Raw genomic sequence first — 25543 nt, 5'->3', positions numbered from 1 at the left:
ACACAACACCATTTTAATTGAAAACAGAAAACTTTTGATGTGTTCTGGCCGTTCATTTCCATGACAGCAGTGTTTGGTGGCAGTGTTTGGTGGCGGTGTTTGGAGGCAGTGTTTGGTGGCAGTGTTTGGTGGCGGTGTTTGGAGGCGGTGTTTGGTGGCAGTGTTTGGTGGCGGTGTTTGGAGGCGGTGTTTGGAGGCAGTGTTTGGTGGCAGTGTTTGGTGGCAGTGTTTGGTGGCGGTGTTTGGAGGCGGTGTTTGGAGGCAGTGTTTGGTGGCAGTGTTTGGTGGCAGTGTTTGGAGGCGGCGTTTGGAGGCGGTGTTTGGAGGCGGTGTTTGGAGGCGGCGTTTGGAGGCGGTGTTTGGAGGCGGTGTTTGGTGGCAGTGTTTGGAGGCAGTGTTTGGAGGCGGTGTTTGGTGACAGTGTTTGGTGGCGGTGTTTGGTGGCAGTGTTTGGTGACAGTGTTTGGTGGCAGTGTTTGGACGCAGTGTTTGGTGGAGGTGTTTGGAGGCAGTGTTTGGTGGCAGTGTTTGGAGGCAGTGTTTGGAGGCAGTGTTTGGTGGCAGTGTTTGGAGGCGGCGTTTGGAGGTGGTGTTTGGAGGCGGTGTTTGGAGGCAGTGTTTGGTGGCAGTGTTTGGAGGCGGTGTTTGGAGGCAGTGTTTGGTGACAGTGTTTGGTGGCAGTGTTTGGTGGCAGTGTTTGGTGGAGGTGTTTGGAGGCAGTGTTTGGTGGCAGTGTTTGGAGGCAGTGTTTGGAGGCGGTGTTTGGAGGCAGTGTTTGGTGGCAGTGTTTGGTGGCAGTGTTTGGAGGCGGTGTTTGGTGGCAGTGTTTGGTGGCAGTGTTTGGACGCAGTGTTTGGTGTCAGTGTTTGGTGTCAGTGTTTGGAGGCGGTGTTTGGTGGCAGTGTTTGGTGGCAGTGTTTGGAGGTGGTGTTTGGAGGCAGTGTTTGGTGACAGTGTTTGGTGGCAGTGTTTGGTGGCAGTGTTTGGAGGCAGTGTTTGGTGGCAGTGTTTGGAGGCGGCGTTTGGAGGCGGTGTTTGGAGGCGGTGTTTGGAGGCAGTGTTTGGTGGCAGTGTTTGGAGGCAGTGTTTGGAGGCGGCGTTTGGAGGCGGCGTTTGGAGGCAGTGTTTGGTGACAGTGTTTGGAGGCGGTGTTTGGTGGCAGTGTTTGGAGGCGGTGTTTGGAGGCAGTGTTTGGTGACAGTGTTTGGAGGCGGTGTTTGGTGACAGTGTTTGGTGGCGGTGTTTGGTGGCAGTGTTTGGTGACAGTGTTTGGTGGCAGTGTTTGGACGCAGTGTTTGGTGGAGGTGTTTGGAGGCAGTGTTTGGTGGCAGTGTTTGGAGGCAGTGTTTGGAGGCAGTGTTTGGTGGCAGTGTTTGGAGGCGGCGTTTGGAGGCGGTGTTTGGAGGCGGCGTTTGGAGGCGGCGTTTGGAGGCGGCATTTGGAGGCAGTGTTTGGTGGCAGTGTTTGGAGGCGGTGTTTGGAGGCGGTGTTTGGTGACAGTGTTTGGAGGCGGTGTTTGGTGGCAGTGTTTGGAGGCGGTGTTTGGAGGCAGTGTTTGGTGACAGTGTTTGGTGACAGTGTTTGGTGGCAGTGTTTGGAGGCGGTGTTTGGTGGCAGTGTTTGGAGGCAGTGTTTGGAGGCGGTGTTTGGTGACAGTGTTTGGTGGCGGTGTTTGGTGGCAGTGTTTGGTGACAGTGTTTGGTGGCAGTGTTTGGACGCAGTGTTTGGTGGAGGTGTTTGGAGGCAGTGTTTGGTGGCAGTGTTTGGAGGCAGTGTTTGGTGGCAGTGTTTGGAGGCGGCGTTTGGAGGCGGTGTTTGGAGGCGGCGTTTGGAGGCGGCGTTTGGAGGCGGCATTTGGAGGCAGTGTTTGGTGGCAGTGTTTGGAGGCGGTGTTTGGAGGCGGTGTTTGGTGACGGTGTTTGGTGGCAGTGTTTGGACGCAGTGTTTGGACGCAGTGTTTGGTGGAGGTGTTTGGAGGCAGTGTTTGGTGGCAGTGTTTGGAGGCAGTGTTTGGAGGCGGTGTTTGGAGGCAGTGTTTGGTGGCAGTGTTTGGTGGCAGTGTTTGGAGGCGGTGTTTGGTGGCAGTGTTTGGTGGCAGTGTTTGGACGCAGTGTTTGGTGTCAGTGTTTGGTGGCAGTGTTTGGAGGCGGTGTTTGGTGGCAGTGTTTGGAGGCGGTGTTTGGAGGCAGTGTTTGGTGACAGTGTTTGGAGGCGGTGTTTGGTGGCAGTGTTTGGAGGCGGTGTTTGGAGGCAGTGTTTGGTGACAGTGTTTGGTGGCAGTGTTTGGACGCAGTGTTTGGTGGAGGTGTTTGGAGGCAGTGTTTGGTGGCAGTGTTTGGAGGCGGTGTTTGGAGGCAGTGTTTGGTGGCAGTGTTTGGTGGTAGTGTTTGGAGGCAGTGTTTGGAGGCGGTGTTTGGAGGCGGTGTTTGGTGGCAGTGTTTGCTGGCAGTGTTTGGTGGCAGTGTTTGGTGGCGGTGTTTGGTGGCAGTGTTTGGTGGCAGTGTTTGGAGGCAGTGTTTGGAGGCAGTGTTTGGTGGCAGTGTTTGGAGAGAGTGTTTGGTGGCAGTGTTTGGAGGCAGTGTTTGGAGGCAGTGTTTGGAGGCAGTGTTTGGTGGCAGTGTTTGGAGGCGGTGTTTGGAGGCGGTGTTTGGAGGCGGTGTTTGGAGGCGGTGTTTGGAGGCAATGTTTAGACGCAGTGTTTGGTGGACGCAGTGTTTGGTGGCGGTGTTTGGTGACAGTGTTTGGAGGCGGTGTTTGGTGACAGTGTTTGGAGGCGGTGTTTGGTGGCAGTGTTTGGAGGCAGTGTTTGGTGGCAGTGTATGGAGGCCGTGTTTGGTGGCAGTGTTTGGTGGCAGTGTTTGGTGGCAGTGTATGGTGGCAGTGTATGGAGGCCGTGTTTGGTGGCAGTGTTTGGTGGCAGTGTTTGGTGGCAGTGTTTGGTGGCAGTGTATGGAGGCCGTGTTTGGTGGCAGTGTTTGGTGGCAGTGTTTGGAGGCAGTGTTTGGTGGCAGTGTATGGAGGCCGTGTTTGGTGGCAGTGTTTGGTGGCAGTGTATGGAGGCCGTGTTTGGTGGCAGTGTTTGGAGGCAGTGTTTACAATGTTTATTTCAATAATAATAACTTCATACTGTAAGCAATCAAAGCCAAATGAAACTTTGGAAAAGAAAGTCATGTTTATTCAGGTTCTCAAGGCATCAGTTTCTTAGAGAAAAATAATGACATCATTAATCAATCAGCTTTCATTCAATTAAAGTCAACAAACAAATGCTGCATGTCAGTGTTAATTTGGTTTTACAAAGCTCAGTGGAAACATGAGCGATTCACTGTGGACAGTCTGTGTTTGGGGATTAATTGTCGTTACAGTCATCAACGAATAGATCGCAGTCCTGCACGGACAGGTTTACATTCCCAAATAAAAAGATTCACATCAAAATGAAGTTTGAACTAAACTCAGTAAGCTATTGCACAAACTCACTGCATTCATGTTAACACACACATACACACACACTCTATTCTCAACTTTAAAATCAGTTTTTTTTGTGCCCGTACATGTCATAATCAGAAAAAAAAAACAAAAAAACAAAAAAAACAACAACAATATGAACAACTTTCCAGGAGACCAGACCAGTTCAGCCCAGCCCAGTTAAAACCAGTGCGGCACAATCCTGTCAGGTTAGAATAAATTACTCTTGAACTGAAGTGTTTCTGTGCTGAAGGGAATAAGATTCTGTTCAGGAGGTGGTTGTGGGCGGGGCTAAAAAGAAGCTCCGCCTTCAAGTTGATGAGATTCTGTTCAGTAGGTGGTTGTGGGCGTGTTATGGGCGGGGCTAAACAGAAGCTCCGCCTTCGAGTTGAGATTCTGTTCAGGAGGTGGTTGTGGGCGTTTCATGGGCGGAGCTAAACAGAGCTCCGCCTTCGAGTTGATGAGATTCTGTTCAGGAGGTGGTTGTGGGCGTGTTATGGGCGGTGCTAAACAGAAGCTCCGCCTTCGAGTTGAGATTCTGTTCAGGAGGTGGTTGTGGGCGTTTCATGGGCGGAGTTAAACAGAAGCACAGTCTTCGAGCGGATGATATTCTGCTCAGTAGGTGGTTGTGGGCGTTTCACGGGCGGAGCTAAACAGAAGCTCCGCCTTCGAGCTGATGAAGTACGTCACCAATAGAGACAGCAGCAGCACAGCCACGCCCACTCCGAGTGTTAACATCTGCCAGAGACACACACAGAAAACAAACTCATGTGATAAATAAATCACATCAAAGCAAATCATAAATCTAGATGATTATAGATCAGATAAATGCAGTGTTATGTATAACTCATTACAAGTAACTTGAGTTACGTAATCAGATTACTTTTACAAGTAACTAGTAAAGTAACGCATTCGTTTTTCAATTTACAACAAAATATCTACGTTACTTTTTCAAATAAGTAACGCTAGTTATTTTTCACTTCATTGATTGACAGCTCTCTTGTTGAGAGAAATAAAGTGAGGAGGTGTGTGTGTGAACATGATGGTTATTTTAGTTCTAGACTAAATGTGAACATGCATTTACTCGTCTCCCTTGCATGTGAACGTAGCCAGTGACTAATGCGAGGAGGATTACCTCGAGTTCTCGGCTGGCCACGAGGAAGACTCGCGCTCGGATGCTCTTCCAGCGAGACTCGGTCCATGTGGAGTAATTCCGGGAGCCGTACTCCATGCGCTCGAAGGCGGGAGACACGGCTTTAGCCAGACGCACCGACGCCCTCACGCAGAACGGCTCTCCACTGCTGTTCACCCACGGCCCCGACACCCAGAAATACGAGAACAACTGAGAACACAAACAGGGAACATGAGCGCTGGGCATTCTGGGAATACATTACTTTCTGCACTTTTAATTTGTCCACCACCTCCACTGCAAAAAAAAAAGAACTTTCTTATTTTGTGATTTTGAACAAAATTATTTAGACGACAACAATTGAGCATTTTTAAGTTTTTAGAAAATTATATATTATGGAACATAATTATATAAATACTTAGATGACAATAATTAAACATTTTTAAGTTTTTAACACTATATATAATTGAACAATTATAATTAAGATCAAAATAATTGAACATTTTCAAGTTTTTAACATTATATATAATGGAACATAATTATGTAATTATTTAGATGACAAATAATTGAACATAATTATATAAATATTTAAGTTTTTAACACTATATATAATTGAACAATTATAATTAAGATCAAAATAATTGAACATTTTCAAGTTTTTTACATATAATTGAACATAATTATATAAATATTTAAGTTTTTAACACTATATGTAATTGAACAATTATAATTAAGATCAAAATAATTGAACATTTTCAAGTTTTTAACACTATCTATGATTGAACATAATTATATAAATATTTAGATGACAATAATTGAACATTTGTAAGTTTTTAACATTATATATAATGGAACAATTATATAAATATTTAGATGACAATAATTGAACATTTGTAAGTTTTTAACATTATATATAATGGAACATAATTATATAATTATTTAGATGACAATAATTGAACATTTTCAAGTTTTTAACATATAATTGAACATAATTATATAAATATTTAAGTTTTAAGTTTTTAACACTATATATAATTATACAATTATAATTAAGATCAAAATAATGGAACATTTTCAAGTTTTTAACACTATCTATGATTGAACATAATTATATAATTATTCAGATGACAATAATGGAACATTTTCAAGTTTTTAACATATAATTGAACATAATTATATAAATATTTAGATGACAATTGAACATTTTTAAGTTTTTAACATTATAGTTATATTATTATTTAGATGACAGTAATCAAACATTTTAGTTTTTAACATTATAATTGAACAATTATAATTATTTAGCTGACAATAATTGAACATTTTCAAGTTTTTAACATTATAATTGAACAATTATAATTATTTAGCTGACAATAATTGAACATTTTCAAGTTTTTAACATTATAATTGAACAATTATAATTATTTAGCTGACAATAATTGAACATTTTCAAGTTTTTAACATTATAATTGAACAATTATTATTATTTAGCTGACAATAATTGAACATTTTCAAGTTTTTAACATTATAATTGAACAATTATAATTATTTAGCTGACAATAATTGAACATTTTCAAGTTTTTAACATTATAATTGAACAATTGTAATTATTTAGCTGACAATAATTGAACATTTTCAAGTTTTTAACATTATAATTGAACAATTATAATTATTTAGCTGACAATAATTGAACATGTTCAAGTTTTTAACATTATAATTGAACAATTGAATATCATTTCGCAGGGTTGATTATCCGACATGCGCAGTGTGCCGAGCTGCGATGCTTACGTCCTTGCTCTCGGGGCTCAGGCACTGGGTCTCGGTGAGGTTGGTGACGCTGCCGGTCAGGTTGGCCATGATGTACTGAACGAAGCGGGTCACGCTGTGCACGGGGCCGATGTTGCGCGGACCCACACCGATGTAGAACTGAGGAGGACCGGAGCCTGCACACAACAGGAGAGCAGTCAGATACACACCAGCTGAAGATCTACAGCAAGAACCACTGCAGATGAACACAGCCAGGGTTTGAAATCAACACACGCCACATGTGTGTATAAATCAGTTTATCTTTACTCACTTTACTGGGGAAGGCAAATCTGCGCAGATTTAGTGCAAATACTCGCGAGTCATTATAATATATTAAATACAGTGTATTGCGCAGAATCTGCTCATATCTGGCGTACTTGAACACACACACGTCACTACGCCACAGATAACGGCGCTTGTTCATGTGCATTAAAGCAGTAGCGAAGATTAAGAAGCATTCGGTGAACAGAAAAGACATTGTTATTGTCCAACATCCAATGTTTTGATGTTCTGTGTACTGTATTGATCCGTCCTCATAAAACACATGTTTGGGGAAATGTATATATAAGTTGTCAAGTCAGAGTCAAGTCAGATTTATTTATAAAGCACATTTAAAAACAACTTCCGCTGACCAAAGTGCTGTACATATGGATCAGTTAGTCAGAGTACAATTACAAAATAACAAAATACAATAGAACATTACGTACAAATAAAGTATAAAACATACAGTAGTGGAACGGCCAATGTAACCTGCCTATTCAGTGTTAAAAGCTATGTAAAAAAGGTGTGTTTTTAGCCTGCTTTTAAATTGATCTACGGATTCTGCAGATCTAACAGAAAGTTGTGACGTAGTTAATCTGGCAATTTAAAAATTAAGCCGGTAATTTACTTAATAATCAGCTAATAAGCGACTCTCACTGAACGCTGCTCTGACACACTGCTAAACAACATGACTGAGGACTCATGTGCAGTGTGTGTGTGTGTGTGAGGATAGAGTATACACCAGGACACACACTTAAGATGCTGTTGGCTCCTTTCTTCGTGACCTCGGGAGGAAGCAGGGACCGAAACCAGCTGTTGTTCTTCTGGATTAGAAACCCGTACAGCAACTGAGCGACCTGAGAAACAGACCGACATCACATCAACATCAACATCACCTGACAATCTGCTTTATTTAGAAGTTTTGAGGGATATTTGTTCTTGTTTTAAGCATGAACTTAAAAAGTTTCAAAGACTAAGTGCGAATTAAGACTTTTGTAAGAAACCCGGATCTAAAACTTTTATTACTTGGTACCTTCTAATTTGATTGACTTTTGTTAATGTTATATTCTATATTTATTGTTCTTGTCTTCATTCATTTTATGCAATAATGCTTCGACAATATTCTAAGTAACACAATCATGATCATACTTCACACTTTAAAACACTTGAAACAGAAACATTGTAAGAGTAGCTCAGCTGAACAGGGCGAGTCACATGTGATCATGTGAGAGTGAAGTGTGTGTGTGTGAGAGAGAGAGTGTGTGTCTGTGTGTGTGGTGTGTGTGTGTGAGAGAGAGATTGAGTGAGAGAATGTGTATGTGTGTGTGTGAGATTGAGAGAGAGTGTGTGTGTGTGTGTGTGTGTGTGTGAGAGAGAGATTGAGTGAGAGAATGTGTATGTGTGTGTGTGAGATTGAGAGAGAGTGTGTGTGTGTGTGTGTGTGTGTGTGTGAGAGAGAGTGTGTGTATGTGTGAGTGGAGTGAGTGAGTGAGTGAGTGAGTGAGTGAGTGAGATTGTGTGTGTGTGAGTGAGTGTGTGTGAGAGAGAGATTGAGTGAGAGAGTGTGTGAGTGTGTGAGTGTGTGAGTGTGTGAGTGTGTGAGTGTGTGAGTGAGTGAGTGAGGAGAGTGAGTGAGTGAGTGATGTGAGTGAGTGTGAGTGAGTGAGTGAGTGAGTGATGAGTGAGTTGAGTGAGTGAGTGTGAGTGAGTGAGTGAGTGAGTGGAGTGAGTGAGTGAGTTGTGTGAAGAGTGAGAGAGGAGGACGAAGAGAGAGAGAGAGTGAGTGAGTGAGTGAGTGTGTGTGAGTGTGTGTGTGAGGTCACGTGACTCACGATCTTGGGGTCAGTGGTGATGTTGTTCAGGTTTCTCTCTTCTCCTCCCGCCTGCTTGTAAAGTGAGCGAGCGACGAGAGTGGCGACTTCAGCCAGAGACTGTCAGAGAAGCAAAACATCCAGTAAACACACACTCCGTGTACGACAGATACAATCAGATTAACACAGAGGAGAACGAGCCTTTGCTGTTACAGGTTATAAATGTAAATTTCTATGATTTTATTTGTGAAATGAGTTTTTGACTGCTTTTGCTTGTGTTTCTTTTATCCGATGTTGTAAAGCACATTGGTCAGCTTCCCCCGGCTCGAACACCATCTGCTCCTCTGGACTGAGGTTGGGCACACACACACACCTCGCTCCACTCACTCACACACTGACTCACACACTGACTCACTCACTGACTCACTCACTGACTCACTCACTGACTCACTCACTGACTCACTCACTGACTCACTCACTGACTCACTCACTGACTCACTCACTGACTCACTCACTGACTCACTCACTCACTCACCACACCAACACACTCTCTCACACACACTCGCTCACTGACTCGCTCGCTCACTGACTGACTGACTCACTCACTCACTCACTGACTGACTCACTCACACACACACACTCTGTCACTCGCTCGCTCACACACTCTCTCACACACTCACTGACTCACTCACTGACTCACTCACTGACTCACTCACTGACTCACTCACTGACTCACTCACTGACTCACTCACTGACTCACTCACTCACTGACTCACTCACTGACTCACTCACTGACTCACTCACTCACTGACTCACTCACTCACTGACTCACTCACTCACTGACTCACTCACTCACTGACTCACTCACTCACTGACTCACTCACTCACTGACTCACTCACTCACTGACTCACTCACTCACTGACTCACTCACTCACTGACTCACTCACTCACTGACTCACTCACTCACTCACTGACTCACTCACTCACTCACTGACTCACTCACTCACTCACTGACTCACTCACTCACTGACTCACTCACTCACTGACTCACTCACTCACTGACTCACTGACTCACTCACACACACACACTCTGTCACTCGCTCGCTCACACACTCACTGACTGACTGACTGACTGACTGACTGACTGACTGACTGACTGACACACACACTCTTTCACACACACACTCTCTCACACACACACTCTCTCACACACTCTCTCACACACACACTCTCTCACACACACACACACACACACACACACACTGACTCACTCACTGACTCACTCACTGACTCACTCACTGACTCACTCACTGACTCACTCACTGACTCACTCACTCACTCACTCACTCACTCACTCACTCACTCACTCACTCACTCACTCACTCACTCACTCACTCACTCACTCACTCACTCACTCACTCACTCACTCACTGACTCACTGACTCACTCACTGACTCACTCACTGACTCACTCACTCACTGACTCACTCACACTCGCTCACTCACTGACTCACTGACTCACTCACACACACACTCACTGACTGACTGACTCACTGACTCACTGACTGACTCGCTCACTGACTGACTCACTGACTGACACACTCTCACACACACACACACTCGCTCGCTCGCTGACTCACTCACTCACTCACTCACTCACTCACTCACTCACTCACTCACTCCACACACACTCACTCACACACACACACACTCGCTCACTGACTCGCTCACTCACTCACTTACTCACTCACTCACTGACTCACTCACTCACTGACTCACTCACTCACTGACTCACTCACTCACTCACTTACTCACTCACTCACTGACTCACTCACTCACTGACTCACTCACTCACTGACTGACTCACTCACACTCTGTCACTCGCTCGCTCGCTCACACACTCACTGACTGACTGACTGACTGACTGACTGACTGACTGACTGACTGACTGACTGACTGACTGACTGACTGACTGACACACACTCTTTCACACACACACTCTCTCACACACACACTCTCTCACACACACACTCTCTCACACACACACTCTCTCACTCACTGACTCACTCACTCACTGACTGACTCACTCACTCACTGACTCACTCACTGACTCACTCACTGACTCACTCACTGACTCACTCACTGACTCACTCACTGACTCACTCACTGACTCACTCACTGACTCACTCACTGACTCACTCACTGACTCACTCACTGACTCACTCACTCACTCACTCACTCACACACACACACACTCTGTCACTCGCTCGCTCACACACTCACTGACTGACTGACTGACTGACTGACTGACTGACTGACACACACACTCTTTCACACACACTCTCTCACACACACACTCTCTCACACACACACTCTCTCACTGACTCACTGACTTCACTCACTGACTCACTCACTCACTCACACACACACACTCTGACACACACACACTCTGTCACTCGCTCGCTCACTCACTGACTGACTGACTGACTGACTGACTGACTGACTGACTGACTGACTGACTGATGACTGACTGACTGATGACTGACTGACTGACTGACTGACTGACTGACTGACTGACTGACTGACTGACTGACTGACTGACTGACTGACTGACTGACTGACTGACTGACTGACTGACTGACTGAACTGACTGACTGACTGACTGACTGACTGACTGACTGACTGACTGACTGACTGACTGACTGACTGACTGACTGACTGACTGACTGACTGACTGACTGACCTGACTGACTGACTGACTGACTGACTGACTGATGACTGACTGACTGACTGACTGACTGACTGACTGACTGACTGACTGACTGACTGACTGACTGATGACTGACTGACTGACTGACTGACTGACTGACTGACTGACTGATGACTGACTCACTCACTCACTCACTCACTCACTCACTCACTCACTCACTCACTCACTCACTCACTCACTCACTCACTCACTCACTCACTCACTCACTCACTCACTCACTCACTCACTCACTCACTCACTCACTCACTCACTCACTCACTCACTCACTCACTCACTCACTCACTCACTCACTCACTCACTCACTCACTCACTCACTCACACACACACACACTCACACACTCACACACTCACACACTCACACACACACACACACACACCTTGGCTTCCTCCGTCTCGAACACCAGCTGCTCGTCTGGACTCAGGTTGGGCGGGTACGAGATGTTCAGGTTCTCTGCGTCGTCATACACACTCTCGTAGTATCTGCGTCAGGTGACAAACAGCATGGAGGGACCGTGGCCTCAGGTTAACTCTCTCTGAACACCATTATTATAGTTCCTGAAGATTCTCTAACTTCATCAGTCATGATCAGGGTCGGGAATCGGACACTTGTTATATAATGTAAATGTCGGTTCCTCGTATGGATTCCTCTGTGTGTTTGGACACGAGTGTGAAGCGCTGGAGCGAGAGAGTGTGTGTTCTGTGCTCGTGTGTGTCAGTGTACTGGACCGCAGCTCTTAAAGGGACAGCGCTCATATTCCTCCGTCTCTATAATAACACTGATCACACAACAGGAGACGGAGAACACACACTCGCTCTTCACTGGCAGCGGAATAACACATTAGGAAATATGGATAATATGGAATATTATTAAACTTCTTGCACAAAATAAATCCCCGCACTTTCGAGGGCCTGTTTCTGTGTGTTTATTATCAAGAATTTTCCAGGGCCTTGAGTTTATTTTTCAGATTCTCAAACTTTCAAGGATTTCAAGGACCCGAGGGAAGCCTGTGCTTTACATCCGATTAGTTTCTGAACCTGAAAATCCTAAAACACTGTTTATGTCAATCGTATCTTTGTTCAGTTGTGTCTATTTGTTGCGGTTGCTAATGTTTTATGTGTTCTTGTTTAATAGCTGAGTGTTTATGGTGTTTAATAATGCTGGAAGTGTACATTAGTTGGGCTGCTGTTCTTCTGTGGTGTTTAACCCTCAGGCGAACGCTGTGTGTAAGAGTGTGTGTGTGTAAGAGAACGCTCGTGTGTAAGAGTGTGTGTGTGTAAGAGAACGCTCGTGTGTAAGAGTTCTTCAGCTGATGATTAGTGAATTAGTGATGATCAGTCGTTAAAGAACAGAAGCGCAGATGTGAAACCTGTTGATGAACGAGGACTGATGATCCGCCAGAACGAGGCCTGGGATTGGCCGCACTCGCAGGAAGCGCTGCAGGGACGAGGGCGGGAGGCGGCTGAGTGACAGGAGGCTCGTCCAATGAGATGCGCAGACCAGCAGCGATAGACTGCATGCTCTTCATCATCTCTGAGACCTGAGAGAGAGAGAGAGAGAGAGGGAGAGAGAGAGATGAGAGAGAGAGAGAGAGAGAGAGAAGAGAGAGGAGAGAGAGAGAGAGAGAGAGAGAGGAGAGAGAGAGAGGAGAGAAGATGAGAGAGAGAGAGAGAGAGAGAGAGAGGGAGAGAGGAGAGGGAGAGAGAGAGAGAGAGAGAGAGGAGAGAGATGAGGAGAGAGAGAAAGAGAGAGGAGAGAGAGAGAAGAGGAGAGAGAGAGAGAGGGAGAGAGAGAGAAGAGAGAGAGAGAGAGAATAAAGAGATGAGAGGGAGAAGAGAGAGGGGAGAGAGAGAGAAGAGGGAGAGAGGAGAGAGAGAACGAGAGGAGAGAGAGACGACAGAGGGAGACGAGAGAGAGAGGGAGAGAGAGAGACAGAGGGAGACAGAGAGAGAGGGAGAGAGAGAGACAGAGGGAGAGAGAGAGAGGAGAGAGAGGGAGGAGAGAGAGAGAGAGAGAGAGAGAGAGAGAGAGAGAGAGAGAGAGAGAGAGAGAGAGAGAGAGGGAGAGAGAGAGACAGAGGGAGAGCGAGAGACAGAGGAGGAGAGAGAGAGAGAGAGAGAGGAGAGAGAGAGAAGAGAAAGAGAGGGAGAGAGAGAGACAGAGGAGAGAGAGAGACAGAGGGAGAGATGAGAGGACAGAGGGAGACAGAGAGAGAGAGGAGAGAGAGAGACAGAGGGAGACAGAGAGAGAGAGGGAGAGGAGAGACAGGGAGGAGAGAGAGAGACAGAGGGAGACAGAGAGAGAGAGGGAGAGAGAGAGACAGAGGGAGAGAGAGAGACAGAGGGAGAGAGAGAGACAGAGGGAGACAGAGAGAGAGAGGGAGAGAGAGAGGACAGAGGGAATGAGAGAGAGACAGAGGGAGACAGAGAGAGAGGAGAGAGAGGAGACAGAGGGAGAGAGAGAGACAGAGGGAGAGAGAGAGACAGAGGGAGACAGAGAGAGAGAGGGAGAGAGAGAGACAGAGGGAGACAGAGAGAGAGAGAGGGAGAGAGAGAGACAGAGGGAGAGAGAGAGACAGAGGGAGACAGAGAGAGACAGAGGGGAGACAGAGAGAGACAGAGGGAGAGAGAGAGACAGAGGGAGAGAGAGACAGAGGGAGAGAGAGAGACGAGGGAGACAGAGAGAGAGAGGGAGAGAGAGAGACAGAGGGAGACAGAGAGAGAGAGGGAGAGAGAGAGACAGAGGGAGAGAGAGAGACAGAGGGAGACAGAATCCAAAACAGTCTAAAAATACATATTTGGACCATTGGGATCAGGAAACCAAAACACAAAGTAAATTACAATTCTATCGAAATCCTGAAATCAAATTATGAAATGGAAGAATATCTCCAGAGTGTGAGAGGACACAAGCAGAGACGGATCCTGAGCAAGTACAGGCTGAGTGAACACAGTCTCGCCATCGAGACCGGCAGACACAGAAAGAGCTGGTTACCCCGAGAGCAAAGGGTGTGTGTTCAGTGTAGGACAGGAGAGGTCGAGACAGAGACACACTTCCTCCTTCACTGTCACAGATACAGCTCAGTCAGAGACCTCTACTTTAACAAACTTAATAACGTAATACAGGGCTTTACAGCCATGACTGAAGTAGAACAGATAAAGATCCTACTAGGAGAGGGGACAGACCGCAACACTGGCTGCCAGATACGTGTGGTGTGTGCCACAGCCTGAGAGACAGCAGGTGAATGTGTGTGTGTGTGTGTGTGTGTGTGTGTGTGTGTGTGTGTGTGTGTGTGTGTGTGTGTGTGTGTGTGTGTGTGTGTGTGTGACCTCAGGGTGTTCCCCTACTGCCCACCACAGTGACTTCAGTAATGTGTGTGTGTTTATGTATGTTAAAACACTGTGGTATCAAAATGTTCACAGATATTCTAATCTGTTACACTGTTCACTTGTACAATTAATTTAATTTGTACATTTAAATTTAATTTATGTTATAAGAGAGATTTATGTTATAATATTCAAGTATTTTGATGTCTTTATAATTTTCCTATGTATTCCAAGCTTTGGCAATATTGTAATATATACAGTCATGCCAATAAAGCAATTTGAATTGAGAGAGAGATGAGAGAGAGAGGTGAACACTGTGGTATCAAAATGTTCACAGATATTCTATTCTGTTACACTGTTCACTTGTACAATTAATTTAATTTGTACATTTAAATTTAATTTATGTTATAAGAGAGATTTGTTATAATATTCAAGTATTTTGATGTCTTTATAATTTTCCTATGTATTCCAAGCTTTGGCAATATTGTAATATATACAGTCATGCCAATAAAGCAATTTGATTGAATGAATTGAATTGACAGAGAGACAGAGGGAGAGAGAGAGACAGAGGGAGAGAGAGAGACCAGAGGAGGAGAGAGACAGAGGGAGACAGAGAGACAGGGGAGAGAGAGAGACAGAGGGAGACAGAGAGACAGAGGGAGAGAGAGAGACAGAGGGAGACAGAGAGACAGAGGGAGAGAGAGAGACAGAGGGAGACAGAGAGACAGAGGTCGAGAGAGAGAGACAGAGGGGAGAGAGAGAGACAGTAGTAGGTGTCAGTACACCATCACTGAGCTCCTTCACTCCTGCAACCCCACAATCTCATCAAGCCCCTCAGAGGAAGGTCAGCAGCAGCACCACACCATACCGTCCACCAACTGCAACACCATCCACGAGCACCGGCAGAGATCAGGCGAGTAAAGACAACATCGTCATCCTCTGTGACTCCAACGGCCACCATCTTGACCACAGACGTCTGTTTCCGGGCAGATCGTGAAGAAGTTCTGGTGTCCTCACTCTACTCTGGACCTGCTTTTGACTGCTGCAAGAGGGAGTGCTGGGTGCACCGTCACACATCATCCTTCCACCGGAACAAAACGACCTCAGTCCGAGGGTGGACGTCACTAAAGCCCTGTCCAACGTGGTGAAAACAGCCAGCAGGATCTACCCCGGAGCCAAGGTCATCATCTCAACCCCTTCTACCTCGCAGAGACGTCCCTCAAAGGATCATCAACACAATCAACGCGGAGATAGCCAACATCTGTGCTTCAATGCCGAGCGTTCACATAGCCAACCATCAGCGCATCACCACATGAGCATCTATATGACCGTATCCACATCCATCGCGAGGGCATGAGACTGTTCGCAAAAACCATCAAGGAGTCAGCCCTGAAACGCCCTCAGAAAACCCCCCCTGAGCGCGAGTCAGTCCGACAGACGGACAGCTACGCCGCTGTAGTGGCAGGAACAGGTAGAGCCGACACCACCGACCTGATCCAGATCAAACACATGCTGAAGATTATATGTGACAATATGTTAGCTTAAGTACTCATAGTGTGTCTGTCAAGAATGATCATTATTTCTTAATCACTTTTTTATTTTTATTTTTTATTTTATTTTATAATTTAATTTTTATTTTTTATCCAATGTGTAAAATTGACAGACTCACCATACTTCTATATATCATCTATTTTACCTTTCTAATTGATTAATCTATATTTTAAAACATGATTGGGTCATGAATTTCATACATTTTTCTGGTAAATCCAATATTCGTCAATGTCATCGTTTAAAATAACATGCTATAACATTCAGGGATTGTTCTCTTCTGCCTTTGGGGAGAAAACTACTAACCCTGATTTTGTAAATATTGTATATAGTTCAGACATAATTATATTACTTGAGACATGGTGTCGTTTAGACTCCAAAATCTGCACTCCTCCAAACTACAGAGAGCTACGAATCCCTTCTATCAAACAGCCTAATATTAAAACGGAAGAGATTCAGGAGGAATCATAGTTTGGTTTAAAGACCATCTGTGGCATTATATTCAGCCTGTGAAAAAAGGGAAAACACACATTTGGTTAAAACTTCAAAAAGAGCTTCTGTGTTTAGATGAGGACATGTACCTGTGTGCCACATACATCCCCCCATACGAGTCTCCTATTATAATGAAGACATCTTCCCAACCCCTACAGTCAGAGATCGTTTACTTTCAAGCTCTAGGGTCGGTTCTGTTAATGGGGGACCTGAACGCTAGAACGGGGAAGGAAGCGGATTACATTACCTCAGATGGAGACAAATATATTAACAACTCACATATATATCAACGGGAAACACTTTACGAAGGCACGTCAGAATTATGACAACACGATAAACAGGCACGGAAAACAAGTCCTGCAGCTCTGCAAGAGTCTGGGCCTGTATATAGTTAACGGCAGGACAAAGGGAGATATCAGACCACAGTCACACAGTCCTCAGTCTGAACAGATCCGTGAATCTCCGGCCTTCAGACCCGAAGGTTAAACTGCACCCCCTCCCCTCCACATTTATATGGGGTAAAGACAGTCCTGCCCAGTATGAAGCCCAGCTCCACAGCACCCGGGTCCAGAACATGATAGCTTCATTTCTATCTACTCCATTTAGTGAAGAGAAGAAAATTATCAATTTAGCAACTCACCAATTAAACGAAATATTTTCTACAGTGGTCAGAAAAGCCCTGAGAAAAAGAAAAAATTATAGATGTAAGAAAGAAACTGCTAAAGATGGTTGGTTTGATAAAGAGTGCCAAAAATTAAGAAAAGAATTAAGATCATTATCAAATATAAAACACAGAGACCCTGCAAACCAACAAACACGAGACAAATATCAGCAAACCCTCAAAACATACAAGTCAATACTAATACAGAAAAAAGCGGATCACATGAAATCAAAGCTTAATAAGATTGAGGAGGCAGTAGATCAGAATTCTTTTTGGGAATTATGGAAAAAATTAGATAAATCAAAAGAACCAAAACACATTCCCATCCATGACCCAAACATCTGGACCGAACATTTTGGAAAACTCTATTCCCAAAACGAACCAACCCTCACCCAAAAACACCTGACCTCCCAACTCCATAACCTGGAACGCACCGTAAAAGACCAGCTAAACCAGTTAGACCAGCCCATATTACTAATTGAACTAACAGACAAGATAAAATCCCTAAAAAATAAAAAATCCTGTGGCATGGACTTAATATCAAATGAGATGCTGAAACACAGCAGCCCCAAACTGAAAGAGGCAATTCTCAAATTATTCAATCTTTTATTAAAAGCAGGACACTTTCCTGAGACATGGAAAGAAAATTTGATTACCCCAATCTTTAAACAGGGCGAGAAGTACGACCCAAATAATTACAGGGGCATCACAGTGGGCAGCAACCTGGGCAAACTCTTCTGCTCCATCATCAACGACAGGCTAGTTCAGTTCCTCCAACAACACAAGATCCTTAACAGTTCTCAGATTGGATTTATGCCTAAACAGAGAACATCAAACCACATCTACACACTCCACACACTCATACAAAAACACGTCCAACAAACAAAACAAGGCAAAATATTTGGCTGCTTCATTGACTTTAAAAAAGCCTTTGATTCGGTATGGCATAATGGACTTTTCCTAAAACTAATCCAAAGTGGAATAGGAGGAAGGACATATGACATTATAAAGGACATTTACAACGGGAACAAGTGCGGGGTGAAGATTAATGACAAACGTACTGATTATTTCAGTCAAACTAAAGGAGTCCGTCAAGGCTGCAGCCTCAGCCCGACTCTCTTTAACATCTATATTAATGAATTGGCTTCAGCACTTGAGAAGTCCTCTTGTCCTGGTCTGACCCTCGAGGACAGAGAAATCAAAAGCCTCCTGTACGCTGATGATCTTCTGCTGCTGTCTCCTCATGAAGAGGGTCTGCACCACAGCCTCTCGCTTCTGGACCAGTACAGCAGCGACTGGGCCTTACCCATCAACATGGACAAGTCCAAAATCATGATCTTCCAGAAAAAACCTCGCCTTACTGACAAAAAATACACATTTACACTTGGGGGAACAATTCTTAATCATGTCACCTGCTATAATTATTTGGGTCTGACAATCTCAGCTTCTGGAAAATTTGACACTGCAATAAAAGATCTGACTGATAAAGCACGTAGGGCCTATTACAGTATAAGAAAACCCTTGTTCAAATTTAACCCACCCATCAAACTGTGGCTGAAAATCTTTGACAGCATCATCAAACCCATCCTTCTTTACGGCTGTGAAATCTGGGGCCCCAAATTTAAACTAAATTACGAATCCTGGGACAAAACCCCCGCTGAAATTTTCCACCTTGAGTTCTGCAAGAACATCCTGGGAACTCACAGAAACGCTCCAAGTCTGGGTTGCCGGGCAGAATTAGGCAGATTCCCTCTCCTATCCGAAATCCAGAAGAGAGCCGTAAAGTTCTGGTTTCATCTATCAGACGCACAGACAGAGAGCTACCATCACTGCGCTCTCAGATACAGGGCAGGACACACAGATAGTGACCCCATGATACATTTAGTGGAAAAACACCAACTCAATTCATCAATTCAATTTAGACACTCAAAAGTAAAAGAAATAGGGAAAATAACCAAAGAAGAATACATACACGATTGGCAGATAAAGGTCACGCAACTAAATAAATTAAAATATTTCCACAAAATAAAGTCAGATTATAAATTGGCACCATACCTGACTGATATCAGTAACTATGGCCAGAGAAAGCTCCTGACTAAGTATCGCATTAGCGACCACAGTCTGTGTGTGGAGACGGGCCGACACCAGCAGAGCTGGAGAGAGAGAGAGCTCAGACTGTGTTCACACTGCGCTGACGGGGCCGTAGAGGACGAGCTGCACTTCCTCACCGAGTGCAGCAAGTACAAAAACATCAGAGACACTTATTTTACACAAATAGCACAGATTATACCTCAATTCCAACAAGAGAGCCTTATAAACAAACTGTCTTATATATTGGGAGAGAAAGAAGAGTGTATTCAGCTGGCAGCGCAGTATGTGTCCTCCTGCCATCATATGAGGGAGAAGGGCTGAACCCTCTGCTCCATTAAACTGCTCTCTGTACTTTTTTTTTGTTATTGTATATATTTTTGTTATTTTATTTATTGAGATATATTTATGCATAATATGGAAATGTTTTTTTATTGTTCACTTTTATGTATCTACATATATGTTTATATATTACTACTGCTTTGGCAATATTGTGCTATTTTACAGTCATGCCAATAAAGCTCAATTGAATTGAATTGACAGAGGGAGACAGAGAGAGAGAGGGAGAGAGAGAGACAGAGGGAGAGAGAGAGACAGAGGGAGACAGAGAGAGAGAGGGAGAGAGAGAGACAGAGGGAGACAGAGAGAGAGAGGGAGAGAGAGAGACAGAGGGAGAGAGAGAGACAGAGGGAGACAGAGAGAGAGAGGGAGAGAGAGAGACAGAGGGAGAGAGAGAGACAGAGGGAGAGAGAGAGACAGAGGGAGACAGAGAGAGAGAGGGAGAGAGAGAGACAGAGGGAGAGAGAGAGACAGAGGGAGACAGAGAGAGAGGGAGGTTTGTTATTTTTTATGTATGAGACCTGCAAACTCGTCAGAGTAAAAAAGGTGACAGTGTTCCTGGGGGGGGGGGGTTACGAAGGGTGGTGACATTGCAGTGTGGTTGGGGGGGGGGGGGGGGGGGGGGGGTTATGAAGGGTGGTGACATTGCAGTGTGGTTGGGGGGGGGGGGGGGGGGGGGGGGGTTATGAAGGGTGGTGACAGTGCAGTGTGGTTGGGGGGGGGGGGGGGGGGGGGGGTATGGAGGGTGCTTGCAGTGGCAAAACTCGCCGCTCGGTTGCTAGGATAGTTGCTACAATGTTGTACATGATTGTATACGAGCCAACAACAATGTCTTACCGATGTTGTGGAGCTGCAATATGGCTTCTATATGTTGCAATATGGTTGCTAGGTAGCTTTAAACGGTTGCTAGGGTGTGGTTACACAGTTACATGTTGTTCTGGATGAACACCATACTGTATATATAATTATCATAGGATTGGCAAAGGAGAAAAAAGGCAGTAAAATATAAATGAACCATGATGAGCAATACATTTGTTACTGTATTTATTATACTTTGTTAATAAAAATACAGCTGTTCGTTGTTTGTTCATATTACTTCCCAGTGCATTAGGCTAACTAATGTTAACAAATAGAACTTTTAATTGTAATAAGGCTACTAGTAAATAGTGAAATTAACATTACCAAAGATTAATAAATGCGATTTATTTATAAAGATTAAGAAGTGCAGTTTATGAATAGTTAATATTAACTAGTTTGATGTTATCGATTTGTTATAAACCGATTCAGATCTCTTTTGTTGAGACAGATGTTGGACAGATCAGTTATTTTAACCATTCATAAAAGTAAATCGGTTCAAATGAGTCATTAGTCCGCGAATCGGACGTGCCATTAGCTGACACACACGGCACGCGTTGTGTGATTATCCCAGCAGATCAGGACATCGCACAAGATTTGTCTCAACTCTCAACACAGAAAACATTTAATCACTGGATAGGTTTTTTGTTTATTGAAAATGTGGTTTATGTCAGCTGAATGTGCGGAAGGCTTTTCAGAGAGGATAGGGCAATTTTAGTAGGTTGCAATTCACACCCAGCGGTAATTCAGGAAAAAAATCTCCACGTGAAACTTTGGTCTTTTGATCTTTTACTATCGTGTCAATTCTCAATAGATTTTGATTAAAGTCCCCATGAATTCAAAATTGACCATACTTACTTTGTTTGCCTAAATTGATCGTTTTGTGGTGAACAATTCATCCATGCAAGTCAATCCACACAAAAATTTTTTTTGGCTTCGTAATCTTTAATCAAAATCTGAAATTTCCCCTCCCCTCTGCGTTGGAGGACCTTCCCTGATGACGTAGGTGTGACGGTTTGGGCGTCTGCTTAACATCCGTAACCACGCCCCTCCAACTGACAGTAGACAGGCTGAATGACAACACCTACTTTTCTAGATCCAATCAGGTGCTAGTTGGGGAAAAAAGCCACGCCCACCATTTTGCCTCATATAGTATTCCGTTTCTCTCGGAAATACGTCACAACACTGGAGGAAAGTCGTTTGCAACTTCCGGTTCACGGGGACTTTAATATGCGCGATGGAGGGAGAGCAAGGCAGTTTGAATACAGTGAGAGTGCGCGCGCGACCGGCTCTCTCTCTCTCACGAGCGCAGCACAACAAAGCGGTAGCTAACGTTAATTGAATCAAGCAAACAACTAGCTGTTGTTTTTGCTCCAAAAAAAGCTTGATTTACCTCGAATTTCACATAAGATTCCTTCACGTTATGAGTTTCCATCAGACTCGCGAGGTAGCCAGGTGTCTCATCCAATGGCGATTCTGACGCAAGTGCTAAGATTCCGATTGGCCAAGAGAAAGAGTACTAAGATTCCGATTGGCCCAGGGATCACATATGACATGATCTATACATATATGTTTTGTTTGTTTGTTTGTTTTATTATTTATATATAATATGTTGATGCTTTGGCAACATTGTGTTACACAGTCATGCTAATAAAGCTAATTTGAAATTGAAAATTGAATTGAGAAAGAGAGAGAGAGAGAGAGAGAGGGAGAGAGACACTCACCTTGTCCTTCACACTGCTGTTTCTCAATGATACGGGGTCAGAGTGCATCCAAAGTTCCCGCCCACTGCGCAGGCCAACCTGTAAACAAACAAGAAACCGTGTGTGTGTGTGTGTGTTTAAACTCGACACACATACACAACATTCATTACATGCATAAACATTCAGGTGTGTGTGTGTGTGTGTGTGTGTGTGTGTGTGTGTGTGTGTGTGTGTGTGTGTACCTGCCCGATCTCCAGCATGGAGTGAACGTTGTCGAAGTCGATCACGAACTCGTTCCTCTGCATGTCGTACACCATCCTCGAGCTGCCGATGTAGTCGAAGGCTTCCTGAGAGAGAGAGCGCTTGGATAAACCTGTTATATCATAAATCATACTTCTACAATATCTCCCCTGTGCCGGTGAGTGTGTGGATAGGCATGGGCTGTGTATACTCTATAGTGCGCACTATTATATAATAAATACATCCCATTATCAGGGTTCGTACAGACACTGTCAAATCAAATTACAGGACTTTCATGGACTACAATCAGAAAGCTCATTTATCAAACTATATCTTTCTTTATTATCTTTAAAATTCTAAAAAAGGTAAATAGAAAAGGCAGAGATATCGCTTTCCTCATTCAAACTGATTTGTTCTCACATGAATATATGATTGAGCTGAAAAATGAAAGTTGTATCACATACTTGGATATTTATATGAGCAATATCACACTCATAGCCATGCCTCTATATCGGGCTCAGCGTTAATTTTGTGTTAAAAGATTGTTTTATCAATCAAATTAAAAATAAATTTAATATATTGTCTTTCAATAATTCAAGCACTTTTCAAGAACTTCTTCTTAAATATGGCTGTTTTCAAGGGATTTTCTGGCCTTAAAGGTGCAGTGTGTAATATTTAGGAGGATCTGTTGACAGAAATGCAATATCATAAACATAACTATTCAGTGGTGTGTAAAGATCTTACATAATGACCCGTTATGTGTTTATTAGCTTAGAATGAGCGTTTCTCTACACACACCGCGGGTCCGCTTACACACACATGTTTCTACGGTGGCCCTGAGCGGACAAACGCGTTTCTTCACTATGTTGTTCTTCATAAGAAGCTGCTAAAGTCAGCGAATAAAACACTGACACAATGATGAACAAGTAACAATAATATTAGCAATAACATCGTTTTACTGATTAATCAAGTAAACCTAATTTATTAATTTATCTTTGTAAAGAAACCTCATTGTTTAACTGGCTACTGTTACTGTGTCAGACAATGACATCACTTCCTGTCGGCCACCGTAACTTCTGTTGGGTGCGATTCACAACCTCACCACTAGATGCTGCTAAAACTTACACACTGCACCTTTAAAGTCAAAGTTAAGTACTTTAAGCACCTTGTATGAATTATGCATAAAAACGCTTTCACTTCTGCCAGGCTGATCAAATAATGAGTCAAGAAAGTGTGTAAACCAGAGCTGAAGAACATGACGAAACACTGACCCCTTGGAAGAAGGTGAAGAATATATTGCGAGGGGGCGGAGCCTCTTGAGTGACAGGCTGAAGCGCATGAACGGCAGCCAATAGGGTGACGATCCCAGACACGGTTCCTTCGGCCGCTGGAGCCTCGTCCCAGAAAAACGACCTGCCGTCAAGCTGAGACACAACAACCTTCATTTCTACTTCCTGAAGGATAGTTAGGAACTCACAGCGCCTTTAATTAGTCCAAACGAGGTGCGTAGACTAACACACTCCAAGTAGAGGCAGTTCAAGAGAGTCCACACACTCCACCAGAGACGAGAGTCATCGACGACACGAGATCATATCAATGCTTTACTGAAGAAAAGGCAAACGTTTCAGTCACATGACCTTTATCAATGCCATAACCTTAATTTATGAAGTCACATGGTTACATAGATCACATGATCAACCGAGCCAAGACTAATACATGATCCAAACACAGTGTCGGACAGCATGCTAGAGGGAAGAGAGAGAAAAAAGAGAAAGAATACATTATATTTATATATATATCTTTAAAATAAATAAAAATAATAATAAATAAAAAAATAAATATATATATTAATTATTTAGAAAAAAAGGGGGGAAAAGTTATGATACATAACTTTTATTTTTCTATTTTTTGTTTATTTTTCTATTTTTTCAATTTAATATATATAAATTTCTTTTCTCTCTCTTCCCTCTAGCATGTTGTCCGACACGGTGTTTGGATCATGTATTAGTCTTGGCTCGGTTGATCATGTGATCTATGTAACCATGTGACTTCATAAATTAAGATTATGGCATTGATAAAGGTCATGTGACCAAAACGTTTGCCTTTTCTTCAATAAAGCATTGATATGATCTCGCTTCGTTGATGACTCTCGTCTCTGGTGGAGTGTGTGGACTCTTCTCCTGAAGGAAACACCAAATTATGGAAAATGGCCACAAATCTGTTCTGTTGCCCAGATTAGACAAAACAGATTCTGCTGATGATGTTGTGTTGGTGTGTTCGGTGTCTTTTGTTGGTGTGCTGGTGTGTTTTGTTGGTGTGTTTGGTGTGTTTGGTGTCTGTTGTGGGGTGTGTTTGGTGTCTTGTGTTGGTGTGTTTGGTGTGTTGGTGTGTTTGGTGTCTTTTGTTGGTGTGTTTGGTTGGTGTGTTTGGTGTGTTTTGTTGGTGTGTATGGTGTCTTTTGTTGGTGTGTTTGGTGTGTTGGTGTGTTTGGTTGGTGTGTGTGTTGTGTTGGTGTGTTTTGTTGGTGTGTTTGGTGTGTTTTGTTGGTGTGTTGTGTTGGTGTGTATGGTGTGTGTGTTGTGTTGGTGTGTGTGTTGTGTTGGTTTGATGGTGTGTTTTGTTGGTGTTTGGTTGGTGTGTGTGTTGTGTTGGTGTGTGTGTTGTGTTGGTGTGTTTTGTTGGTGTGTTTGGTGTGTTTTGTTGGTGTGTTGTGTTGGTGTGTATGGTGTGTGTGTTGTGTTGGTGTGTATGGTGTGTTTTGTTGGTGTTTGGTTGGTGTGTGTGTTGTGTTGGTGTGTTTTGTTGGTGTGTTTGGTGTTTTGTTGGTGTGTGTGTTGTGTTGGTGTGTTTTGTTGGTGTGTTTGGTGTTTTGTTGGTGTGTTTGGTTGGTGGGTTTGGTGTGTTGTGTTGGTGTTTTGTTGGCGTGTGTGTTGTGTTGGTGTGTTTTGTTGGTGTGTTTGGTGTGTTGTGTTGGTGTGTGTGTTTGGTTGGTGTGTGTGTTGTGTTGTGTTGGTGTGTTTTGTTGGTGTGTGTGTTTTGTTGGTGTGTTTGGTTGGTGTG

General features: G+C 43.9%; 1 protein-coding gene across 1 annotated transcript in view; it reads right to left on the bottom strand.

Annotated features, from left to right (window-relative positions):
• Positions 1-3999: 3999 nt before the first annotated feature.
• The window catches only part of ncstn (nicastrin), a 32641-nt gene continuing 11097 nt past the window's right edge, over positions 4000-25543 (bottom strand). Inside the window, 11 exon segments of the mRNA XM_056269604.1 lie at positions 4000-4200; positions 4598-4804; positions 6377-6531; positions 7410-7512; positions 8488-8586; positions 11614-11716; positions 12604-12692; positions 12694-12774; positions 22265-22342; positions 22486-22590; positions 23755-23907. Coding sequence (XP_056125579.1) covers positions 4078-4200; positions 4598-4804; positions 6377-6531; positions 7410-7512; positions 8488-8586; positions 11614-11716; positions 12604-12692; positions 12694-12774; positions 22265-22342; positions 22486-22590; positions 23755-23907 — 1296 coding nt within the window. The 3' untranslated portion in view covers positions 4000-4077.

This window comes from Rhinichthys klamathensis, unplaced genomic scaffold (assembly GCF_029890125.1).
Source record: "Rhinichthys klamathensis goyatoka isolate OS25496 unplaced genomic scaffold, OSU_Roscu_1.1 h1tg000284l_1, whole genome shotgun sequence".
Classification (NCBI taxonomy): domain Eukaryota; kingdom Metazoa; phylum Chordata; class Actinopteri; order Cypriniformes; family Leuciscidae; genus Rhinichthys; species Rhinichthys klamathensis.
Note: the sequence above shows the minus strand (reverse complement) of the source record. Positions and strands in the feature narration are given on the sequence as shown.